This window comes from Hippocampus bargibanti, linkage group LG01 (genome assembly GCF_051943395.1).
Source record: "Hippocampus bargibanti isolate YZ-2025 linkage group LG01, ASM5194339v1, whole genome shotgun sequence".
NCBI lineage: Eukaryota > Metazoa > Chordata > Actinopteri > Syngnathiformes > Syngnathidae > Hippocampus > Hippocampus bargibanti.
Window position 1 is genome coordinate 16,137,500 of NC_142734.1, and position 19,676 is coordinate 16,157,175.

Below are 19,676 nucleotides of genomic sequence, written 5' to 3' on the forward strand. Positions count from 1 at the left end.
ATGACAATTTTCTACGCAAAGATTAAGCGTCTGACTACACGCCCGACTTCTTCCCTTTTGAATATCCCCGGAGCTGGATTATAGCAACTGGCTGCGGGGCTTCGGTGTTGTGGGGATCCCCATGATCAACGCCATGGTTGGATCGTCACACCGCGTAACGCTCGGACCGCTGGTGGCCGCCATCGACCAGGGCACCAGCTCCACACGGTTCTTGGTAAATACACACACGAGTATGATACATTACAGTTTCTGTCAGTCGACAGGGTCACTTTTTCTGATCCGATTTTAATTTCCCAAACATTTTTTTTCTCCGATGTTTTGGTATATATCTCAGTTCAGAATTTAATTTCTCAAAACTACTCATTTTCACGTCGTTCCTGCAAGTACAGAACATACGCCCAGTTTCGTGATCCAAATATTTGCCAGAACATTGGGGGAGTAAATATTGGTGTACTGTGTAACTTTCATGTGCTCTTTCTTATGACAGGTATTCAATTCCAAAACGGCGGAACTCCTGAGCCACCACCAGGTGGAAATAAAACAGAGCTTCCCCAAAGAAGGGTCAGTGTGTAGATAAATCATCTACGAATGCATTTCTCTGAAGACCCGAATTGTGTTTTTGTCTCTCAGATGGGTGGAGGAGGACCCCAAAGAAATCTTGCAGTCTGTGTATGAGTGCATGGAGCGCACATGTGAAAAACTCACACAGCTGAATATTGACATTGCTAATATTAAAGGTATGTGGCATTGGGTCTTTTGCAGTTCCTGTAAAATCCCATCAATAACACTGTTATTTTTTTCCAGCGATTGGAGTTACCAACCAAAGGGAAACAACACTTGTTTGGGATAAAGACACCGGGGAGCCATTGTACAATGCAATTGGTACCATTCATTTAAATACCCTAAAGTGTATCATGAGCAAGAATACATATTTTCTTCTTTCTTAGTTTGGCTTGACCTGCGGACTCAATCTACAGTTGAGAGTCTGATCAGCAAAACACCAGGGAGGAATAAGAACCACCTTAAGGTGATCTTTGCATCATTTTTATCAGTTTTGTTTAAGTGATCATTGGCTGGTATCGGGGGCTCTTGACTATTCAATACTATATTTATTTTGTTTTTCGACATTCATTACTTTCATAACTTTGCTGCTGTGAAATGTAAATTTCTCCACTGGGAGACTAATAAAGGCAAATCCAATCCAATAAAATAAAAAGCCAATATTGGCCTGATACTGGTTCTTGTATCGGTACTTGCCACATCAGTGATTATAATATTATTGCTCCTGAAAAAAAAAAAACTAGAATATTTCTTTTTACACATCCAGTTATGAATGTGATTCAACTAGTTCTGAAGAGGAAAGCATACAAGTTTGCAATCGATTAAATAATTTTTTTCCGTGTCATTTTGAGGCAAATGGGCGGGGGGGAATGTCGCACCCAAAAATGGCGACTAGCTCCCGTGAGGAATGAATCAGCCCGTTTCATTTTAAATCCTGTAAATGTATACAACCTGTCACACTGCTACGCTTTTACATCATCCAGCACAAAACAGGTCTCCCGATCAGCACTTACTTCAGTGCGGTGAAACTTCGCTGGTTGATGGACAATGTCGCTGAAGTTCACAAAGCTGTACTTTCTCACCGTGCCATTTTTGGCACTGTGGACTCTTGGCTCATATGGGTGAGACGTTTGTTGCCCTTGTTTTTTTTCTCTTTTCTTTCGGCTTAAAAGAAGTTGAGTGTGACTGGGTGAATATATCCTCCAGTGTTTAACCGGAGGAAAGTCTGGAGGGGTTCACTGCACAGATGTGACCAATGCCAGTCGGACCATGTTGTTTAATATTCACACCATGGACTGGGACCCAGAGCTCTGCAAGTAAGACACCTACCGATTGCGCGTGTGTATGTCAACTTGGGTGCATACTTCCATAAGGCTAGTGCGTTTTCTTGTTCCCCATCAGATACTTTGGTATTCCAATGGAGATTTTGCCACGAGTGAGAAGTTCTTCTGAAATCTATGGCCTCATGGTGAGCCGTCGTCACAGCTTTTTGTTATGTATTATTTTTTTTTCAGTGCCAGGTCTCTTCAAAAATAACCAGAGCTGTTTTGAGTGCATGACCACTGACCAAGAAACTCTTTTAGGCATTATTTTCTCTGCCATTGTCTCCCCTCTCTCACTGGTAGAAAATAAGTTCAAGCTGGGTAAGTCATCTGATAATTTGCCACTTTCCTTAACTCTGCTTCTTCTGTGTGGTTACTTCTACTCTGTCCAACAAGATCATTTCCAACTTAAAGGACAAGCGACGCCTCCCGACAAGTTGTGTCCATAATTTGTAAATTCGCTTCAAATGGATTGGATTGGATTGGATATGCCTTTATTACTCACACACTTACATTTCACAGCAGCAAAGTGATGAAAGGAATGACTTCTACTGAATGTATTTCACAAAGATTCCACCGCATATAGCTATATTTTACGTTTTAAGACTCGCGCTGAATATTCAGGAAATCTTATTTTTGAGTTGGTGACAATACCTACCGTGACGTCACGGTAGGTATTGTCACTCACCGAGAAAGCGACACACAATGCATTTTCTGGTACTTTGTTTGGTCTGAAAACTTCGTGTTGATCCGTGTTGATGGTGAAATTAGAAGGAAAACACATAAATAACGCCATGATGAATCGTGTGTTGCACCAAGACTACTATTTGATACGCTGACACAAATTTCCAGCAGACAAATCAGCCCATTTCCAACGGAGCTTGGGCGCCATCTTGTGCATTTTCTGGGACGCTACATTTGAGTCCAGTTGCCTCAAAATGACACGGAATGACTTCTTTAATCGATTGCAAACATTTCTGCTTTCCTCTTCAGAACTATTTGAATCATATTCATAACTGGATGAGTAACAAGAAAGCATCTTCTCCGAATCTGAAGCCATTGTTTTAATTCTCGAGCAAGGCAAGAAGCCTTGCCGTGACATCACAGAACATGCAGAAGATGGCGCCCAAGCGCCGTTGGAAATGGGCTGATCTGTCTGCTGGGAATTTGTGTCAGCGAATATCAAATAGTTGTCTTGGTGTCGTGACGTGACGTCAGGAATTGTCACCAACTCGTCAGGAATTGTCACCAACTCGAAAACAAGACGTCCTGAATATTCAGCGCGAGTCTTAAAATGTAAAATATAGCTATATGTGGCGGAATCTTTGTAAAATACGCTCAGTAGAAGTCATTTTACAAATTCGGTTGTCCTTTCAAGCAGATATGTTAATGGTTAAGCCAGTTTTCCATCACTAATCTGTGAAACAAAATGACAACACATGTCCTGTTAATTGGATACAAGCATTGTTTGGTTCCACAAATATCTACAATTGTTTGGAAATGGACTGTGCAACTTTGCTTCTCTTGTGACATAGTATTCGCTGTCTTCTGCTTCACCCATCGCATGCACATTCCGAAATCTCTTCACTCCTTGATCACAGCCTAAGCACTCTTATGGATGAAAATATTGAGGCCATGTCCACACGAACTCTGGTGTTGAAAAACATGTTTAGATTGGATTGGATGTACCTTTATTCGTCTCGCAGTGGAGAAATTTACATTACACAGCAGCAAAGTTATGAAAGGAAGAGGAAAGGAAAGAAAGAAATAGAAAAACAACATACAGGAGCTGCTGGAAAGGGAGCCACTCTCGCGACGGCATCTTTAAGTAAAAAAAAAAGATGCTCTTTGACTTTTTGTATTACAAAAATGGTGAATGTTTTCCAGTGTTCTCCATGAGTTTTGTTTTCCATTCCCTGTGCTGTTTTAGTCAATGTCATAAGGTGTATCAAAGATGTCCCATTTCACCTAAAATCAGTTGAACTTAATATTTATTCAATGAACTAGACTTGTGCTGTTTGAAATGCATATTGATCCAATCCCACTCAACATCTATTCAAACTGACTCCAAGCCAACGATGTAAACAGAAACAATGTAATATGTGAGCTAGCATAATTGTGGACATTTTGGGCTAATGCTAGCATTTGATGAGAAAATGTACCTTCTATTTAAAAATATGTCAATTCACACATTTGGCTGCCTACTGCTAACATTTATTTGATCTCTGACAAGTTTCTACCAATTTATATTTGACTTTGACAGTCAATATGCTAAGCCTCAAACACGAAACCATGCGCCTGATGATAATGACAAAAACGGTGGAAAAAAAGTTCTCCCCAACAATTCAGATTCAGATTTCATCAAAGAAAGACCAAATGCAGTTGGTAATGTTGAAAACGAGGGATAATTACAGTGTACACATCGTAGTAAATTCAGAGATACTTGGATAATGTTCAGTGTGATTATGAAAATAAAATATAGTATATAGGCTCAAAATCACCCATTTGATCAAATAACTAAAAAACGTGTAAAAACAAATGATTATGTTTAATTCATCTCCTTTTTACATACTTTAGAATCCAAATGGTGAAAAAAACTGCTATGAAATGAAGAACATTTTAAACTGCATATCATTGTGTTGGTATCTTTGACCCCAGAGTTTGGTTATACTGCTCCAATTTCATGATGACCGACGAATTCTGAATCAGAACGTCTAAGGAACCTTAAACCTTGTGTCTTTTTTCACTATGTGGTCAAATAATGTTGACGGTGACATAATTTGTTTTACTATTTTGGCAAAAGACATTTTGGATGTGCCACTATCACCACGGATTGTGGTTTATTATACTGTATTATCACGAGTGACAAAAAGTGAAGTAAATGGCAATTCACTTCATAAATACATGTGATTGCTTGGCAGAAATCAGGAGCACTTTCTGGTATTCCCATTTCCGGGGTAAGTATTCAACATTTTTAATGGGTGATACAAATTGCTCCATATCTGATGCTCAGGCATTTTGCTCGTAATTCAGTGTCTTGGGGATCAGTCGGCAGCGTTGGTTGGACAGATGTGCTTTCAGGACGGGCAAGCTAAAAACACGTAAGTTCACAAGCCGTGTGTAAAAACACGTCAATCTGCATGATTTGTGATAGGGAGGAAAAAAAACATTGTTCCTAATGCTTTTTCTGATGTATTCCAGGTATGGAACAGGCTGCTTTTTGCTGCGCAACACTGGACCAAAGGTGCTGCCACTGACCTGCGAATATCTGGAAGTCGGACTGTCCCCCCTGACGGTTAACCGCTGTTGTCTTTTGCAGCCAGTCATGTCTGAACATGGACTTCTCACCACTGTGGCCTACAAACTGGGTCGAGACAAACCCGCTTGCTATGCATTAGAGGTGCAGCACCAGGAATATTTTTGTACCTTTGCATACTTCTCCAACACTGTGTTCTTGCCAGGGTTCCGTGGCCATCGCCGGAGCTGTCGTCCGTTGGTTGCAGGACAATCTTGGCATCATCGGATCATCCGCGGAGCTTGGTATGTGATTATGAACTCTCAGTCTGTTTTATGATTTGCCGGATGACTCGTGATTTTTTTTTTGTACAGAGAAGCTGGCTGGATCAGTTGGGACATCCTATGGTTGTTATTTTGTTCCCGCCTTTTCGGGGCTTTATGCGCCTTACTGGGAACCCAGTGCGAGAGGGTAAGACCCAGTTTGGAACACAAGTTGGCCTGACAACTGCATTTGATGGATGTTTTTGTTTTGTCACAGGGTTATTTGTGGGTTGACGCAGTTTACCAACAAGAGTCATCTTGCATTTGCCGCATTGGAAGCAGTCTGCTTCCAGACACGAGAGGTGCCAACGCACACACAGTCACTCAGACACACTTCTACACTTCTACAGAGAGCATCCCCTTCATGTGTTGTGAAGTTCAGCATAAAATTTGTGCTTTTCCCTTTTCCATTTGTTTACAGATTTTGGACGCCATGAATCAAGACAGCGGCATCCCGCTCACTCAGCTGCAGGTGGACGGAGGTATGACCTCCAACAGGTTGCTGATGCAGCTCCAGGCGGACATACTCTGCATCCCTGTTGGTAGGCCTTCCGTTTGCCCTTTATTTTTTCCAGCGTCATTTTGTTGATGACAAACATGTGTGTCACATTAACTCATTCACTGCAAGACATTTCAGTTTTTCACCAAAACCCGTTTCCCCCCAGTTTTTCAAAGGACCTTTTCTCTTGAAAATATTTATAGTTATCATAACATTCTGACCCAGCCCCCCGTGCCCTTTGAACACATGTAACTTTTATTTTCCTCCAATGACTTTTACGTGTGTTATTAGGATTACATACATATCGGTTTAAATAGCACTTTAACAACAGATGAAAGCACAAACAAAAAAGAGAGATGCTGCCCCCTTGTGGAAGGAAAAAAACATCGCCAGAGGTCTGGCCAGCGTCTTATCGGCACACAAGCAAGAAAAACCAAAACCCAAACAAATTCGGGACTGCCGCTCCATGTCATATTTTCAATCCCGAATAAATTTGTGAATGGCAGTGAATGAGTTAGTCCCCCCCCCCCCCCCCAGCAAATATGATCTGTTTCTTTATTTTCTTCAGTGAAACCATCCATGCCAGAGACCACTGCTCTGGGCGCAGCAATGGCGGCCGGTGCAGCAGAGGGTGTGAGCGTATGGAGCCTGAACCCGGACGATTTGAGTGAAGTGACATCAGAGAAGTTTGAGCCTCAGATCAACCCTGAAGGTATATTTGAAGAAGTCCACGCCACTGTGCATCGTGTGATATCTTTCTTGTACCTGCGTGTGTCTGGCAGAGAGCGAATTCCGGTATGCCCGCTGGAAGAAAGCCGTTCAGAAGTCGATGAACTGGGAGACCACAGAGCTGCCGTCGAATGGGAATGGTTGCGTGGTTCAATTTGCTTCTTGATTTGGAACCTCCTTTCTGTGCCTCTAACGGTTGTATTGTTGCGCGCAGGTGAATGCAGCATCTTCTGCAGTGTCCCACTGGGCTTCTACATCATGGGCAGCATGCTAATGCTGATCGGAGCCAATTACATTGCAGGTTGGTGTCCACTTAACTGATCATAAAGGCACTACTATAATCTGTTAAATTTACGATGACCTCTTTTGTGTCCCTTCAAGGTCACAATTAGTCTCCTGGAGACCTGGAAGAAAGACCCACCGTTGAATCCGTATGTCTTGTTCTCCACAAAATGTCACTCTTCGAAGAGGAAAGATTGTTTGAACTGACACTTCAATGGGACTTTCCTCCAATTGAATTTCTCTTGTTGTGCATGAACTATAGCAGGAGTATGCATGCAGTCTTGTTTTTCTTACTGTTTTATAAGCTTACTTGGCAGGTCATTGTGATCCTTCAGTGGTATTTTGGATGGAATGAATTGTGCTGCTTCTTCATTGTTCCCAGAGCCCTTCAGTACTTTTAGAGCACTTTATATGGTCTTTTACTTTGTGTGCACTGAGCTAATGTATATATTTTCCCTATTAGAACAAAAACATTTAAATATATATTTCTGTGGAATCTACACTTACTAAAAAATAACTTGCTTTAAAAAATTGAATGTCATGAAAAGGTTGATTTCTGTACTACAATTCAAAAAGTGAAATAATTCCATGCAAACTGATACATTTCAAGTTTTCATTCTTTTTTATTGACGGTATGAAAGCAAAAACAACTACAGTGGGACCTCGGTTTTACGAACACCTTGCCTTACGCACATTTCGGTTTACGAACGTTAAATTTATGAAAATTGAACCTTGGCATACGCACTACTTTACGCACTACTTTTCAGGATACACACGGAGTGCCGCCTCACCACAGCTGGCGGAGTAATTTGCGGCGGAGGAACACCAAACCACACGACCGAACAGCACCACAACCGCCTACCTTTCCACACCCCCTTTCTCTGAGTGCACACGTCGTTCATCAAGGATTTATCACGGATACTTTTGCTGTTATGGGGCCGAAAAAGACTCCACCATGGGCTCGTGTTCAGCCAAAGAAGACACAATACAAAATTACAGTCGAGGAGAAGAAGATCATTGAGAAACACGAACGAGGTGTGCGTTTGTCTGACTTAACGGCCCAGTAGCAATATGCTAAGTCCACCATTGCTACCATCCTTCACGACAAAGAAGCGATTAAAGGTGCGTGTGTTGCTAAATGTGTTTCCGTGCTGTCAAAGCAGCGGTCTCAGGCAATAGAAGAGGTTGAAAACGTTCTGTTAATTTGGATTAACAAAAAGCAGCTAGCTGGCGACATTATTTATTATGAGGACCCGGAGAAAACCCACATGGGCCCAGGGAGAACATGAAAGCTCCATGCAGGGAAGGGATTTGAACTCACGACCTCTGCAATGTGAAGTCAGCGGCGCACACATTTTTTAAAATCTATATAGTATACATGAAAATTTTTCACTCACAAATATAATGGAAGTTCAATTTCACAATAAAATATCATGGTGAGAAAATGCAGAAAATGACTCAAAAATCAGGTTAAATTCAGTTGTAAAGGTTAAATTGCTCCCAGAAGCTTTTATTTTGAAAGATGTGATTTTTAATGTCATTTTTATTTGGAAGATTAAAAAAAAAAACACTGCATAATGTGCCCCTTACCTAGGCAATAAAATATAGAATGCATTTGTAAAATCAAAACATGCTAATAATTAGGTCCAAGAAAGGTTGAATGCTCGATTATGTTATTTTACTCGTTTTACCATGGCCCTGGTGTGCGTGAGGGAGAAAGGTGGAAAAAAAGCATAAAATTGAAATGGGTGGTGGAAAACAAAAAAAGTATTGCATCCACACAAAAAAAATGTCAGAAGACTAAACTGTACAACTGCACAAAAATCTTTCAGATAAAGAACTACATAGTGCAAAGTATGAATATACTGTGTAAAAGCAAATCCAGTATGTAACTGTTTACATACGTTGGCTGTGCTATTTACAATGCTACCATTTTTTTTGTTTTTACATGAGTGCTTATTAAAAGCCTGACAGCAGTCGGGAGGAACGAGCGGCGGTATCTCTCCTTCTTGCAGCGCGGGTGTAACAGTCTCTGGCTGAAGGAGCTACCCGGTGCTATCAGTGCAGGCAGGAGGGGCTGTCCATCATAGCTTTTAGTTTAGCTAGCATCCATCTGTTGCCCACCGCCAGAGAGCAGAACTGAACTGGCCCTCCAGTCTTTTTCTGTCCGGGACGCCATCCTTTTTTGATTAAGGCATCCGTGTTTGTAGTCCAGTCTTGCAGAAATCCACAACAAGCTCCTTATTTTTCCCCGGGGTTGATCTGGAGGTGATTGTGCTGGCACCAGTCCTCGAAGTCCTTTGTCAGTCGCCTGTAGTCCCGATCATCTCCCTCTGTAATGAGGCCGACAATCGCAGAGTCATCAGGGAACTTCTGAAGGTGGCAGGTTGGAGTATTGTAGCTGACATTCAAGGGGTAGAGGGTGAACGGGAATGGAGCCAGTACAGTCCCCGATGACAAAGGAGAAAGGGAGAAAAAGAGGAGCGGAAAGATGAAAAGGGGAGAAAAATAAAAGGAGAAGAGAGAAAAAAATTGGAAAAAATGATAAGAAAAAATGAGTAAAAGAGGAAGGGAAACGAGAAAATGAGAAAAGAGAAAAAGACAAAAGGAAACAAGAAAGGGAGAAGAGGAAAAATGAGAAGAAAAAAGAAAATGAGAAAAAAGGAGGAAAAGGAGAAGAAAAAAAGAAAAAATAGAACATGAGAAGAAAAAAAAGATAAAAAGAAAACGAGGAGAAAAAGAGGAAAAAAGCAAAAAGGACAAAGAGAATAAAAGAAATGAGAAAAATAAGAGAAAATGAGAAGAGAAAAAAGAATCGAGACAGGGAGAGAAAGGAGAAAAAGAGGAGTAGAAAAAGGAGAAAAGAGGAAAAAGGACAACAAGGAGAGAAAAAGGAGACCAATAGAAAAGAAAGGAGCAAAGGAGAATAATAAGAGAAAAATGGAGAAAAGGAGACAAAAGAGAAAGGGAGTAAAAAGAAGGACATTTGAAAAATGATAAAAAAAGAATTAAGAGGAAAAAAATAAAATGAGACATTTTACATAATTGGGGCACACTCAAAAACTTCAAGACAGACGGGTTAATGTTTGTGACTTACCATTGACTGAGACTTGTCTGGTCAGCGCAGGTCACTCTTCTTGCCCACAAGGATGATATGGGGGGAGGGAGGGGGTTGGCCTGCATCCAGAGGGGGAAAAAAAAAAATCCAGCTAGCTCAAGACCTTCATTCTGAACAAGTCCAAAATGAAGGCAAGCGTTTCCACATGTAGAGATGGTGCCTAACCCTCATTCTGGAACAAGGGAGTCCAGAATAAATGCAAGATTTTCCACACATTTCTTTTGTGTACATAATAATAATAATACATTTCATTTATAAGCACCTTTCATAACTCTCAAGGACACTTTACAGTCACAGGATATGTTTTCTGCGGGTGAGCAGCGGCAGCCATACGCGCCAGCGTTCACTCCACCCGGAAGTGTCACGTCCGCACGAGACACAAAACAAAACGTCGACATCTTTGGACAAAACGGAGCTGGATCCGAAGTACTCGATGGAGGCAGTAGATGAGTTCAAAAGGTTTTACTGAGACACGCAGAGGACCACCAAACAAAACGACAGCACAAAGTGAGCGCAACCAACATGGCATACAGCAGTGGAGAATCACGAAAGGGAAGACACCAGCGAATACTGAGGCTAACCGGGTGACTTTTATAGTCAGAAGGCACATTAGTGAATGGAAATCAGGTGTGCGAGCCCGAGGAACAGGGAGCGGAGGGATGCGCACCTGACGCCAATCATGACGTGACAGGAAGTACATACAGTATATCGTTTTTTATTTATTTGTGTTTATTTATAGTCTTCTGAACATATTCAACGTCGAGTACAACATGGAGTGCTACGAACAAAATAAAATATAAAGTACAGTACAAAAACAAAGACCTACATCGTCTTCCGTACAATATCCTATGGGTCTACAAAGATTGGTCAAAAGCCTAAAAACTGGGTGATAATGAATTAGTTAAAGAATGAGCATGTTTTTTATGACCAAAGAATGATTAACCTTTGAGACAGTTCAATATTTTAACCTCTCATCTAATTGAGCAAGCTCATCTGTGACTTAAAATCAAAAACAAAATCAAATTTGGCCTTTGAGAAAAACAGTACTTTGTCCAATCCTGTCCTGTCGCTGGGCCCTTGCACGTTTAATTCGACCATAGTGGCTGTTGTGTAAAAAGGAAATCACATGCTAAACTTGGCTTTACATGCAGTACAGACTTGAAAGGGTTAATCCGATCAGCCGGTGAGTGGGTGTGGCTGTGGAGATAAATGCTGTCTGAACCACGTGGCTCTTGTTCGCCAAGGGAGACACGCCGCCGGTGAGTCCACATGTTGCATTTCCACATTCTACCTTTCTGTTGATTTAAACTAAAATAATGTCAAAGTAGTGATAGAAATGATTGTGAATGAGTTGCATTCATATTCTGTGTTTCCATTTGTAGGTTTATGACCTACTTCATTGCTCGTCTACCTCAGGGGTCGCCACAGCGAATCAATGTCCTCCATCTATCCCGGTTTTGTGCATCCTCTTCTCTCACACCAGCTACCTTCATATCCTCTTTGACCACATCCATAAACCTCCTCTTCGGTCTTCCTCTCGGTCTCCTGCCTGGCAGTTCAAGGCTCAGCATTCTTCTCCCGATATAGTCACTGTCTCTCCTCTGGACATGTCCAAACCATCTCAGTCTGGCCTCTCTGACTTTCGCTCCAAAGCCTCTAATATGAGTTGTCCCTCTAATGTACTCATTCCTGATCCTATCCAACCTGGTCACTCCCAAAGAAAACCTCAACATCTTCAGCTCTGCTACCTCCAGCTCTGCTTCCTGTCTTTTCTTCAGTGCCATTGTCTCCAGTCCAAACATAATGGCTGGTCTCACCACTGTTTTATACACTTTTCCTTTCATCCTAGCTGAAACCCTTCTATCACACATCACACCTGACATTTTTCTCCAGCCGCTCCAGCCTGCCTGGACACGCTTCTTCACATCTTTTCCACACTCTCCATTGCTCTGGACAGTTGACCCCAAGTACTTAAAATCCTCCACCTTCTTTATCTCTTCTCCCTGTAGCATCACTCTTGCACTTGGATCCCTCTCATTCACACACATATTCCGTCTTGCTGCGACTGATCTTCATTCCTCTCCTTTCCAGGGCATATCTCCACATCTCTAGTCTCTCCGCCACCTGTTCCCAGTTCTCTTTACAGATCACAATGTCATCTGCAAACATCATGGTCCAAGGAGATTCTTGTCTAACATCATCTGTCAGCCTGTCCATCACCATAGCAAACAAGAAGGGGCTCAGAGCTGACTCCTGGTGGAGTCCCACCTCCACCTTGAATTCCTCAGTCACACCGACAGCACACCTCACAACTGTCTTACAGTCATGATACATGTGTTGCACCGCTCTGACATACTTTTCCGTCACTCCAGACTTCCTCATGCAATGCCACAGCTCTTCTCTGGGCACCCTGTCATACGCTTTCTCCAGATCTAGAAAGACACAATGCAATTCCTTCTGACTTTCTCTGTACTTCTCTATCAGCATTCTTAAAGCAAACACTGCATCTGTCGTACTCTTTTTTTTTTTGCATGAAGCCATACTGCTGCTCACAAATGTTCACTTCTGCTCTTAGTCTAGTTTCAACTCTTTCCCAGAGTCCCAGTAGTATGGCTCATCAACTTTATTCCTCTGTAATTAGTACAACTCTACACATCTCCTTTGGTCTTAAAAATGGGCACGAGTACACTTCGTCTCCATTCTTCAGGCATCTGTTCACCATCTAAGATCTTGTTGAATAACCCAGTCAGGAACACCACCACCACCTCTCCAAGACACTTCCATACCTCGATTGGTAAATCGTCAGGCCCAAGTGCCTTTCCCCCCTTCATCCTCTTCAGCGCCCTCCTCACTTCATCCTTGCTAATGCTTGCTACGTCTTGGTCCACAACAGTCGCGTCTTCTACTCTTTGTTCCTTCTCATTTTCCTCATTCATCAACTCTTCAAAGTACTCTTTCCATCTTGCCATCACACTACTGGCACCTGTTAATACATTGCCATCTCTATCCTTAATCACCCGAAGCTGCTGCAGGTCCTTACCATCTTTGTCTCTCTGTCTCGCCAGCCTGTAAAGATCAGTCTCCCCTTCCTTGCTGTCTAGCCGAGCATACAAGTCATCATATGCCTCTTGTTTGGCCTTTGCCACCTTTACTTTAACCGTGCGCTGCATCTCCTTGTACTGCTGTCTACTCTCGTCCGTCCTCTCAGTGTCCCACTTCTTCTTTGCCAACCTCTTTCTCTGTATACACTCCTGCACCTCCCCATTCCACCACCAAGTCTCCTTATCTACCTTTCTTCCACTCGATACACCAAGTACTTTCCGACCCGTGTCTCTGATTATGTTTGCTGTAGTTTGCCAAGGAAGTACAAGGAACAAGGAAGTACAGTACACTGTATAAATCTGGTGTGGCACACTTGTGGCACACCTCATAACTAATCTTGTCGTGACTGGAATGGATAAAAGGGACACCTGGACAGCAAAGGTAGGCGCAGAAGAAGAAAAAGCTCAATTTTGAACCTTGTGTTTATATTGAGTGCATGTACTTTTGGTTGGTCAGGAATCTTCAAGGTTAATAATCACTGCAAGAGAGCTGCAGATGAGTAACCAGGCCAGTCAGGTATTTGATTACAGTCTGATCATGCAGCCCGAAAATGTTTCATTGTGAGCCCACATATATTTCTACGTCTTCTTGCCATAAATATAGATATGCTTTGTCTTCTAGTTTCATCTTTTAGTTTCCCACAGAAGATCTGATGTGTAAAACCAGTGACAACAATTTGTTATTTTTAACTACAATCAACTTTATTTTTACAATATTTTTAAGAGTAGCAGTTGTATGAACATATTAACAGTTACACCCAAACATTAATTCTGAAGATAAAATTTAAACGATACGATACATCTGCTCATTTAAAAAAATATATATACATGGGCCAAAATGAAAAAATAAAAATGCCAGAAACCAGAAGCACCAAAATAAAAAGCAGAGAAGTCGACTGTATATTGTATCGAATTGACTCTTGGCAATACAGGCCACCAAAGCAATAAGTAGAATCTGAAATATCAATAATGCGCACATTGAATTTTAAGTGTCATTTTGCCACGGTTGCAAGATTGATGTCATTTCTCCCAACGTGTTTGTAATTTGATGCCCAAGACTCACCTCCAGAAGAGGAAACGCTTGCTGGTTGAAAACCCAGAAAGTACACCGAAGGTGATTCCTGATGCGTACCCGCCTGCGTACCCGCCTGGTCCCGAGACACACCCATCTCCGGAGTGTACGCTGTCATTATTTCAGTGGCAAATCGAACAGGAATGGCGGAAGTATGAGGGCGTCGCTCCCGACCTGCTCAACTTGCAAGACGGGGACGGTGACACGTAAATATCACCGACATGTTTCCTCACTTCATTCATTTTTTATGGGGGCGAGGGTTAGGGGTCAATGAAGACGCATTGGTGAGATCAGCCACGTCACGATACGTTCCCGAAACACAAATGTCATAAAAGATATATATGTGACGGGCGTCACAACAGTGACTGTCTTCATCTCCACGATGATGCCGTATTAATGAAGACGAGACGCGTGGATGTGTCTTTTTATTTCTTTTATTTCTGCAACACAGTATGGCAGAAGGGATGGGTGAAGTCGCATGGGTTTCGTCTTGTGATTAACTGCGATAGAAAAGCACATATGCTCCAAAGTTCCACTCGACAAAACGTGAAGTAAATAATGACACAATAAGTAATCTGGACTCGAAATGAATAAGGGACTAATTAGATAACACTAGACAGTACAAAAGGGGAAACAAAATAAGATATTGTCATGAAAATGCGCGTTAATCAAGACCAACAGAAAATTGCGACCACCCTGAATCTCCTCGAGATTGTTCTGGAAACTATGGGCGGGACATAGTGCCACACTGTGCGCCGTTGCGTCACTTCCTTCATAATTTAATAATCTAAGCGCACAACTCCGTTACATATACAGTACAACCAACATTTTTAATTCGAGTTAATTTTAATTTTCTCCCCGTCAAGCAGATCCAAGTAAAACACCTCTCAACTTGTGAAAAGAAAAAACGTCTTACTAGCATACTGTAATGCCCCTCGGCGTGATAAAGCTTGCGCACAGTCGTTGGCACAGCTGGTCAGGCTTTTATTAAGCAAACGTTGCAGTTAGCATTCATACCGGAGTTGTTGTTACGCCACAACTCACGCGCAGTCAGGCTCTCTCGCGGACTACTCGTTGTCGGGTCCTCCCTTTTCTCCGTGACATCATGTTCCCCCAACTAGGCCAGCCCCCAAACACTACCCTCCCCTTTAAGAAACCCTCGCCCTGAGGGGTCAACAAAAAAATCCTCCCGCCGTAGGTGTTGTGGCCCTTGCGTCCGGTCGACCTGGCTCCGAGTCAATTCTGCCTTGCGCTGGCTGTCCCGGGACATGACTGGTGGAAGGTGGATTCCCCAGCCTGGAAGTTCCGCCCCTCGCGCCACACGTCACAATCTTGCTTTCGACGCGCACCGGCTTTCTGCAGCCGATCCCGCAGTCTGCGGGAAAACTCCAGCCCTGGCTGGTCCTCTGTGCAGCCCAGAGGTCTCCCAAACGCCTGAAGTGGTGCGTGCGACTGGGCTTGAAGTCTCTTGCCGGCCGCACACTCCTCACAGCGCCGGCAGAAGTCCTCCACGTCGTGTCGATGCTGTCCCCAGTAACACTTGGCGGAGCCGTCGGAGGGTCCTTGCACGGCCAAGGTGTCCTGAGCCAGTGCCCTTATGACACGCTTTCAGCACAGCCTCTCGAAGAGCTTTTGGCACAACCACCTGCCATTTCTCTTCCCCAGCAGCAGGTTCTCTCCAAGCATGCTGCAGCACAGCATCCTTTATGCATAGCACAGCAAACTTGCTCCAAAGGCCTTTGGAAGCAGCAGAGAGTCCCATCACGTCTTTCCAGGGTGGCTTCCTGCCACCCTGGACCCACTGCCGCACCGGGTTGAGGTCGTGGTCCTCTTCTTGCTTTGCAACCCACTCTGTAGTGTCCACAGCCTCTAAGGCGCAGCATGTTGGCCCAGCAGCAGCCGCTTCTCCATGCATCTCCAACTCTCTTGATGTCATTGCCCCCTCTGGTGGGCAATTCCATCACCGGGCGAGTAACCTCTACCCGATCTCCTGTCGAGGGCAGAGCGGACAGCACTGTTCAAGTGTCTGCTGTGTTGATGGCCACCCCTGGGTTACCCTGTCGAGATGCCGTGATCAACCAGTTTAATGAAGGATTTTGTTGTTTTATGAGGACCAGAATTAACAAAATCCTTCATTAAACCGGTCTGGTGGGGTGAGGTTCAATTTGGATCGTTCATACAATAGCCTGCTTACGTCTGTGTAAGCTCTCAGTCGTACAGGAGTGGTCCATCGATGAGAAGGTTTCTTCAGCCGTCATCTGTACAAAAGTGAAGGTTTCGGACGTTTCGCCTCCTATCCAAGAGACTTCGTCAGCGAACTAAAGTCTGACTGGTCGTATCGGCCCCATTTATATATCCCTAATGTCCAGACCATTGACCACCAATGTCCACCAGGGGAGTGGGGGTAATAGGCCAATCGTTAGTCAGGAATGTAGGAACAATCAGTGGGGCCACAGGGGGGGGTCCCGCCCCCCCCCCCCCCCAACCTGAGAGTAGGGACCTATCATAGCTGTGTCCGGCGCCACTAGGTCTGGACATTAGGGATATATAAATGGGGCCGATACGACCAGTCAGACTTTAGTTCGCTGACGAAGTCTCTTGGATAGGAGGCGAAACGTCCGAAACCTTCACTTTTGTACAGATGACGGCTGAAGAAACCTTCTCATCAATAGCCTGCTTAGGCAAAACAGGTTAGGCAACATTCGTAATGCTGATGAGGTGATACCGGTGGGAGTGGGGCAAATAGGCCAGTCGTTAGTCAAGAATGTAGGAACAATCAGTGGGGCCACAGGGAGTGGTCCCCTGCTCCCCCCAACCTGAGAGTAGGGACCTATCATAGCTGTGTCCGATACGACCAGTCAGACTTTAGTTCGCTGACGAAGCCTCTTGGATAGGAGGCGAAACGTCCGACACCTTCAAAAAGTACAGATGACAGCTGAAAGAACCTTCTGATCGATGGACCACTCCTGTACGACTGAGAGCTTACTCAGACGTATTCCAATCTGCATGCGGACATGACTGGGGTCCCCCATGTCTGTCCAATCCACTGTCATTGCTCCGCATGCAGATTGCAGTTCCCGGTTTACTACTGGAGGGTTTTGCGCTGCCCGGCCTACAGGGACCCTTTGCCGTTTCATCTTTGAGCGGCGCCGCAGCAGATGACCTGGTCGTCCACACCACCAACAGACAGCAGGGCGGGCACGTCGACCACACCGTTCCTCCCGTTGTGCTGGGCGGATATTCAACGCACACACCAGCTCTTCCACCCACGCCGGCCGGCACGCCTCACCTTTCGACAACGAGGTCGCCGAATCGGGGCAAGATGCTGTCAGCAGTACTCCCTTGACTGCGATCTCCCTCTCTGTCGCAAGGGCAAGTGCTTCTCCGAGCGCCGCTGGGTGGGCAAGCTGGACGTGCAGCCGCAGTTCATCCGGTCTGATTGCTTGGATGAACTGGTCACGAATCAGTTCATCTCGGACGTCCTCTGGCATCCCAGCATATGCGCGTCGACCCAGGCTCTCGATTGCATGGGCAAGACAACGTAGTGGCTCACCGGGATGTCGATCACGCTGCTTGAACTCGCAGTGCAAGGAGTCTTTCAAATTGAACTCGCCAAAGCGCTGCTGCAGAGCGCCCAACATTTCCCATTATAATCAATGTCTATTTTTTATCGTGATTAAACAATACAAACACACCTGCTCACAATGGAACACTAAACAACCTTGCGGTCTACACTCTGCCTTTGAACTATCAAAGTTGAAACTTGCGTAGGTCACAATGAGACTAGACCAGGGGTGGGCAAACTTTTTGACTCGCGGGCCGCATTGGGTTCTAAAATTTGACAGAGACGCCGGGCCAGGAGCATTTGGAGGGAGTGTTTGGGCCGAAAATACTCTGAACAAGTTATGGCCATAATTTATAAAACAGTGACGTGCAGTCAGTGGAGGCAGGGGAGGCAGTGCCTCACCTGTCATCATGGAAAGCTATCATGGAAATATCAAATGAAAAAATAAACAGTTATATGTATTTAGTGATTTGTACTTTAAAGTTCTTGTCCATTTAACTTCACCGTTTTAGGATTTTTTTTCAAAATCGCTGAATTTTCACATTTACGTTCAAATACTAAGTAGAGACGAGCAGTGAGGCACCAGCTGGCTGATCCTCACCATGGATTGCGCAATCACTATGCTTACTGTGCTGGCTTGCTCTGCAGTGAGACCGCATTGCTGTCCTTCTGCATATCGCTATTAAAGCGTTCAAACACGTTTAGTATATGAACTAAATTTCTACAGTTTAGCTGGTGTATATAATGTAGAGTCATTGTACATTATAAACAATGTACTACAGTGTTTATTTTGGTTTTTTTTTTTTTATCAAAACGCTGTGCATAGGTGAGGCACACAGTTCTCCCGCCTCATGACAGGCAGGGGGCGCTTGTGATTCCAGAGATACTTCTTACTCCACGTCTGCAGAATAATAGAATTAGAGACAGAAAGCTACAGTAAACAGTTAGCAAGTAAAGTGCAACCCTGCAGTCATTTTTTCGTGTTGCTTGGCCTCACTTTCAGAATGGAGGATTACATATCTAAATTGAAATAATTTTATAAACTGGACTTTCAATCGAAGCAGGAGCTAATAATTAAAGGAAGGCCAACACCAGAGCTAAAAGGTTTGCTTCAGACAACGGGACACAATACTCGCTCTTTTCAGGCGGACTGGTACACACGAAAAGGCTGGCTGTGTTTCCAGCAAGAAACCGCCTTTCCTGCTTTTCCTGCCTTCTGTTCTCAACTTGTGACAATGTCTGGACTCAAATGGGATATTGCGACCTGAAAATTTTACAACGGAGCCTCATCAAAAATGAGCGAAGACTCAACATCAGCATCCACAATGCTAAGGTAAAGGAGAACCGGGAGATTTTAAAAGATCTCATCAATGCCACCTGCTTCCTTGCCAAACAACAGCTGGCATTTCGTGGAAATGATGACAGTAAATGCTCTGCTCATCGTGGCAACTACGTTGAACTATTACATGCTTTCGCTCAGAAAGATGACCGGCTAGCGAGTCATTTTGGGACATCCACTATATTTTCTAGCCTGTGAAACAGAATACAGAACGATTTAATTGAAATAGTTGGTGATGTCAGTAGAAATGACATTAAAAAGGAGATCGGTGCAGCCCCATTTGTTGCTGTAGAAGTAGACGAGATTGTCATTCTCAGCACTGAAAACATACAGTCGGAACAGGACTGATCAAGGACGACTTTCATCACTGGCAGTGATCTCCGTTGAGACGGAGAGACTTTTAAAACTGAAGAATGATAAGGAAGGCTTCTACAAAGAAGTTATCGATGCCTTTCTTCAGAAGGAGCGGCGCATGGACTAAAGGTAACACGATAAAAACGTTTTTTTCAATTGTTTTTTTCTATGCTACA

General features: G+C 43.8%; 2 protein-coding genes and 1 long non-coding RNA gene across 7 annotated transcripts in view; 2 read left to right on the forward strand and 1 right to left on the reverse strand.

The window, feature by feature from the left end:
- Window positions 1-9,253, forward strand: LOC148903324 (glycerol kinase). Of its 3 annotated transcripts, XM_089000417.1 has the most exons (22): window positions 1-214; window positions 488-561; window positions 631-737; window positions 805-882; window positions 948-1,027; window positions 1,545-1,682; window positions 1,768-1,877; window positions 1,963-2,029; window positions 2,187-2,204; window positions 4,805-4,840; window positions 4,917-4,984; window positions 5,085-5,127; window positions 5,203-5,283; window positions 5,345-5,423; window positions 5,493-5,589; window positions 5,659-5,743; window positions 5,863-5,983; window positions 6,509-6,652; window positions 6,723-6,809; window positions 6,884-6,970; window positions 7,051-7,100; window positions 7,719-9,253. In XM_089000417.1, the coding sequence occupies exons 1-21, from the start codon at window positions 122-124 to the stop codon at window positions 7,059-7,061; spliced, it is 1,704 nt and encodes a 567-aa protein (XP_088856543.1). In that variant the 5' UTR covers window positions 1-121; the 3' UTR covers window positions 7,062-7,100; window positions 7,719-9,253. The 3 variants fall into 3 exon arrangements, with proteins under 3 accessions (XP_088856543.1, XP_088856533.1, XP_088856552.1); XM_089000407.1 differs by lacking the exon at window positions 7,719-9,253 and having other exon boundaries at window positions 7,051-7,552; XM_089000426.1 differs by lacking the exons at window positions 2,187-2,204; window positions 7,719-9,253 and having other exon boundaries at window positions 7,051-7,552.
- Window positions 9,146-16,429, reverse strand: LOC148903325 (uncharacterized). Its single transcript, XR_016115521.1, has 4 exons — window positions 14,938-16,429; window positions 14,234-14,742; window positions 10,049-10,128; window positions 9,146-9,284 (listed from the first exon to the last, which is right to left on the reverse strand). It is a non-coding gene; the product is annotated as an uncharacterized LOC148903325 (long non-coding RNA).
- Window positions 10,256-19,676, forward strand: part of LOC148903326 (NF-kappa-B inhibitor zeta-like) — a 21,066-nt gene continuing 11,645 nt past the window's right edge. The window contains exons 1-3 of one of the 3 annotated variants that reach the window (XM_089000513.1): window positions 10,256-13,552; window positions 13,628-13,687; window positions 14,228-14,448. In XM_089000513.1, the coding sequence (XP_088856639.1) occupies window positions 13,523-13,552; window positions 13,628-13,687; window positions 14,228-14,448 (311 nt within the window). In that variant the 5' untranslated portion in view covers window positions 10,256-13,522. The remainder of the gene's footprint in view (window positions 13,553-13,627; window positions 13,688-14,227; window positions 14,449-19,676) is intronic. The other 2 variants (XM_089000504.1, XM_089000522.1) reach the window with 2 other exon arrangements.

What these genes read in the sequence shown, in the direction of transcription:
- LOC148903324 (XM_089000417.1), top strand. Translation starts at nt 122, where the DNA reads ATGATCAACGCCATGGTTGGATCGTCACACCGCGTAACGCTCGGACCG. An exon ending in TGACATTGCTAATATTAAAG is followed by an intron (nt 738 to 804) that starts GTATGTGGCATT and finishes ATTTTTTTCCAG; the next exon opens with CGATTGGAGTTACCAACCAA. An exon ending in CATACTCTGCATCCCTGTTG is followed by an intron (nt 5,984 to 6,508) that starts GTAGGCCTTCCG and finishes TATTTTCTTCAG; the next exon opens with TGAAACCATCCATGCCAGAG.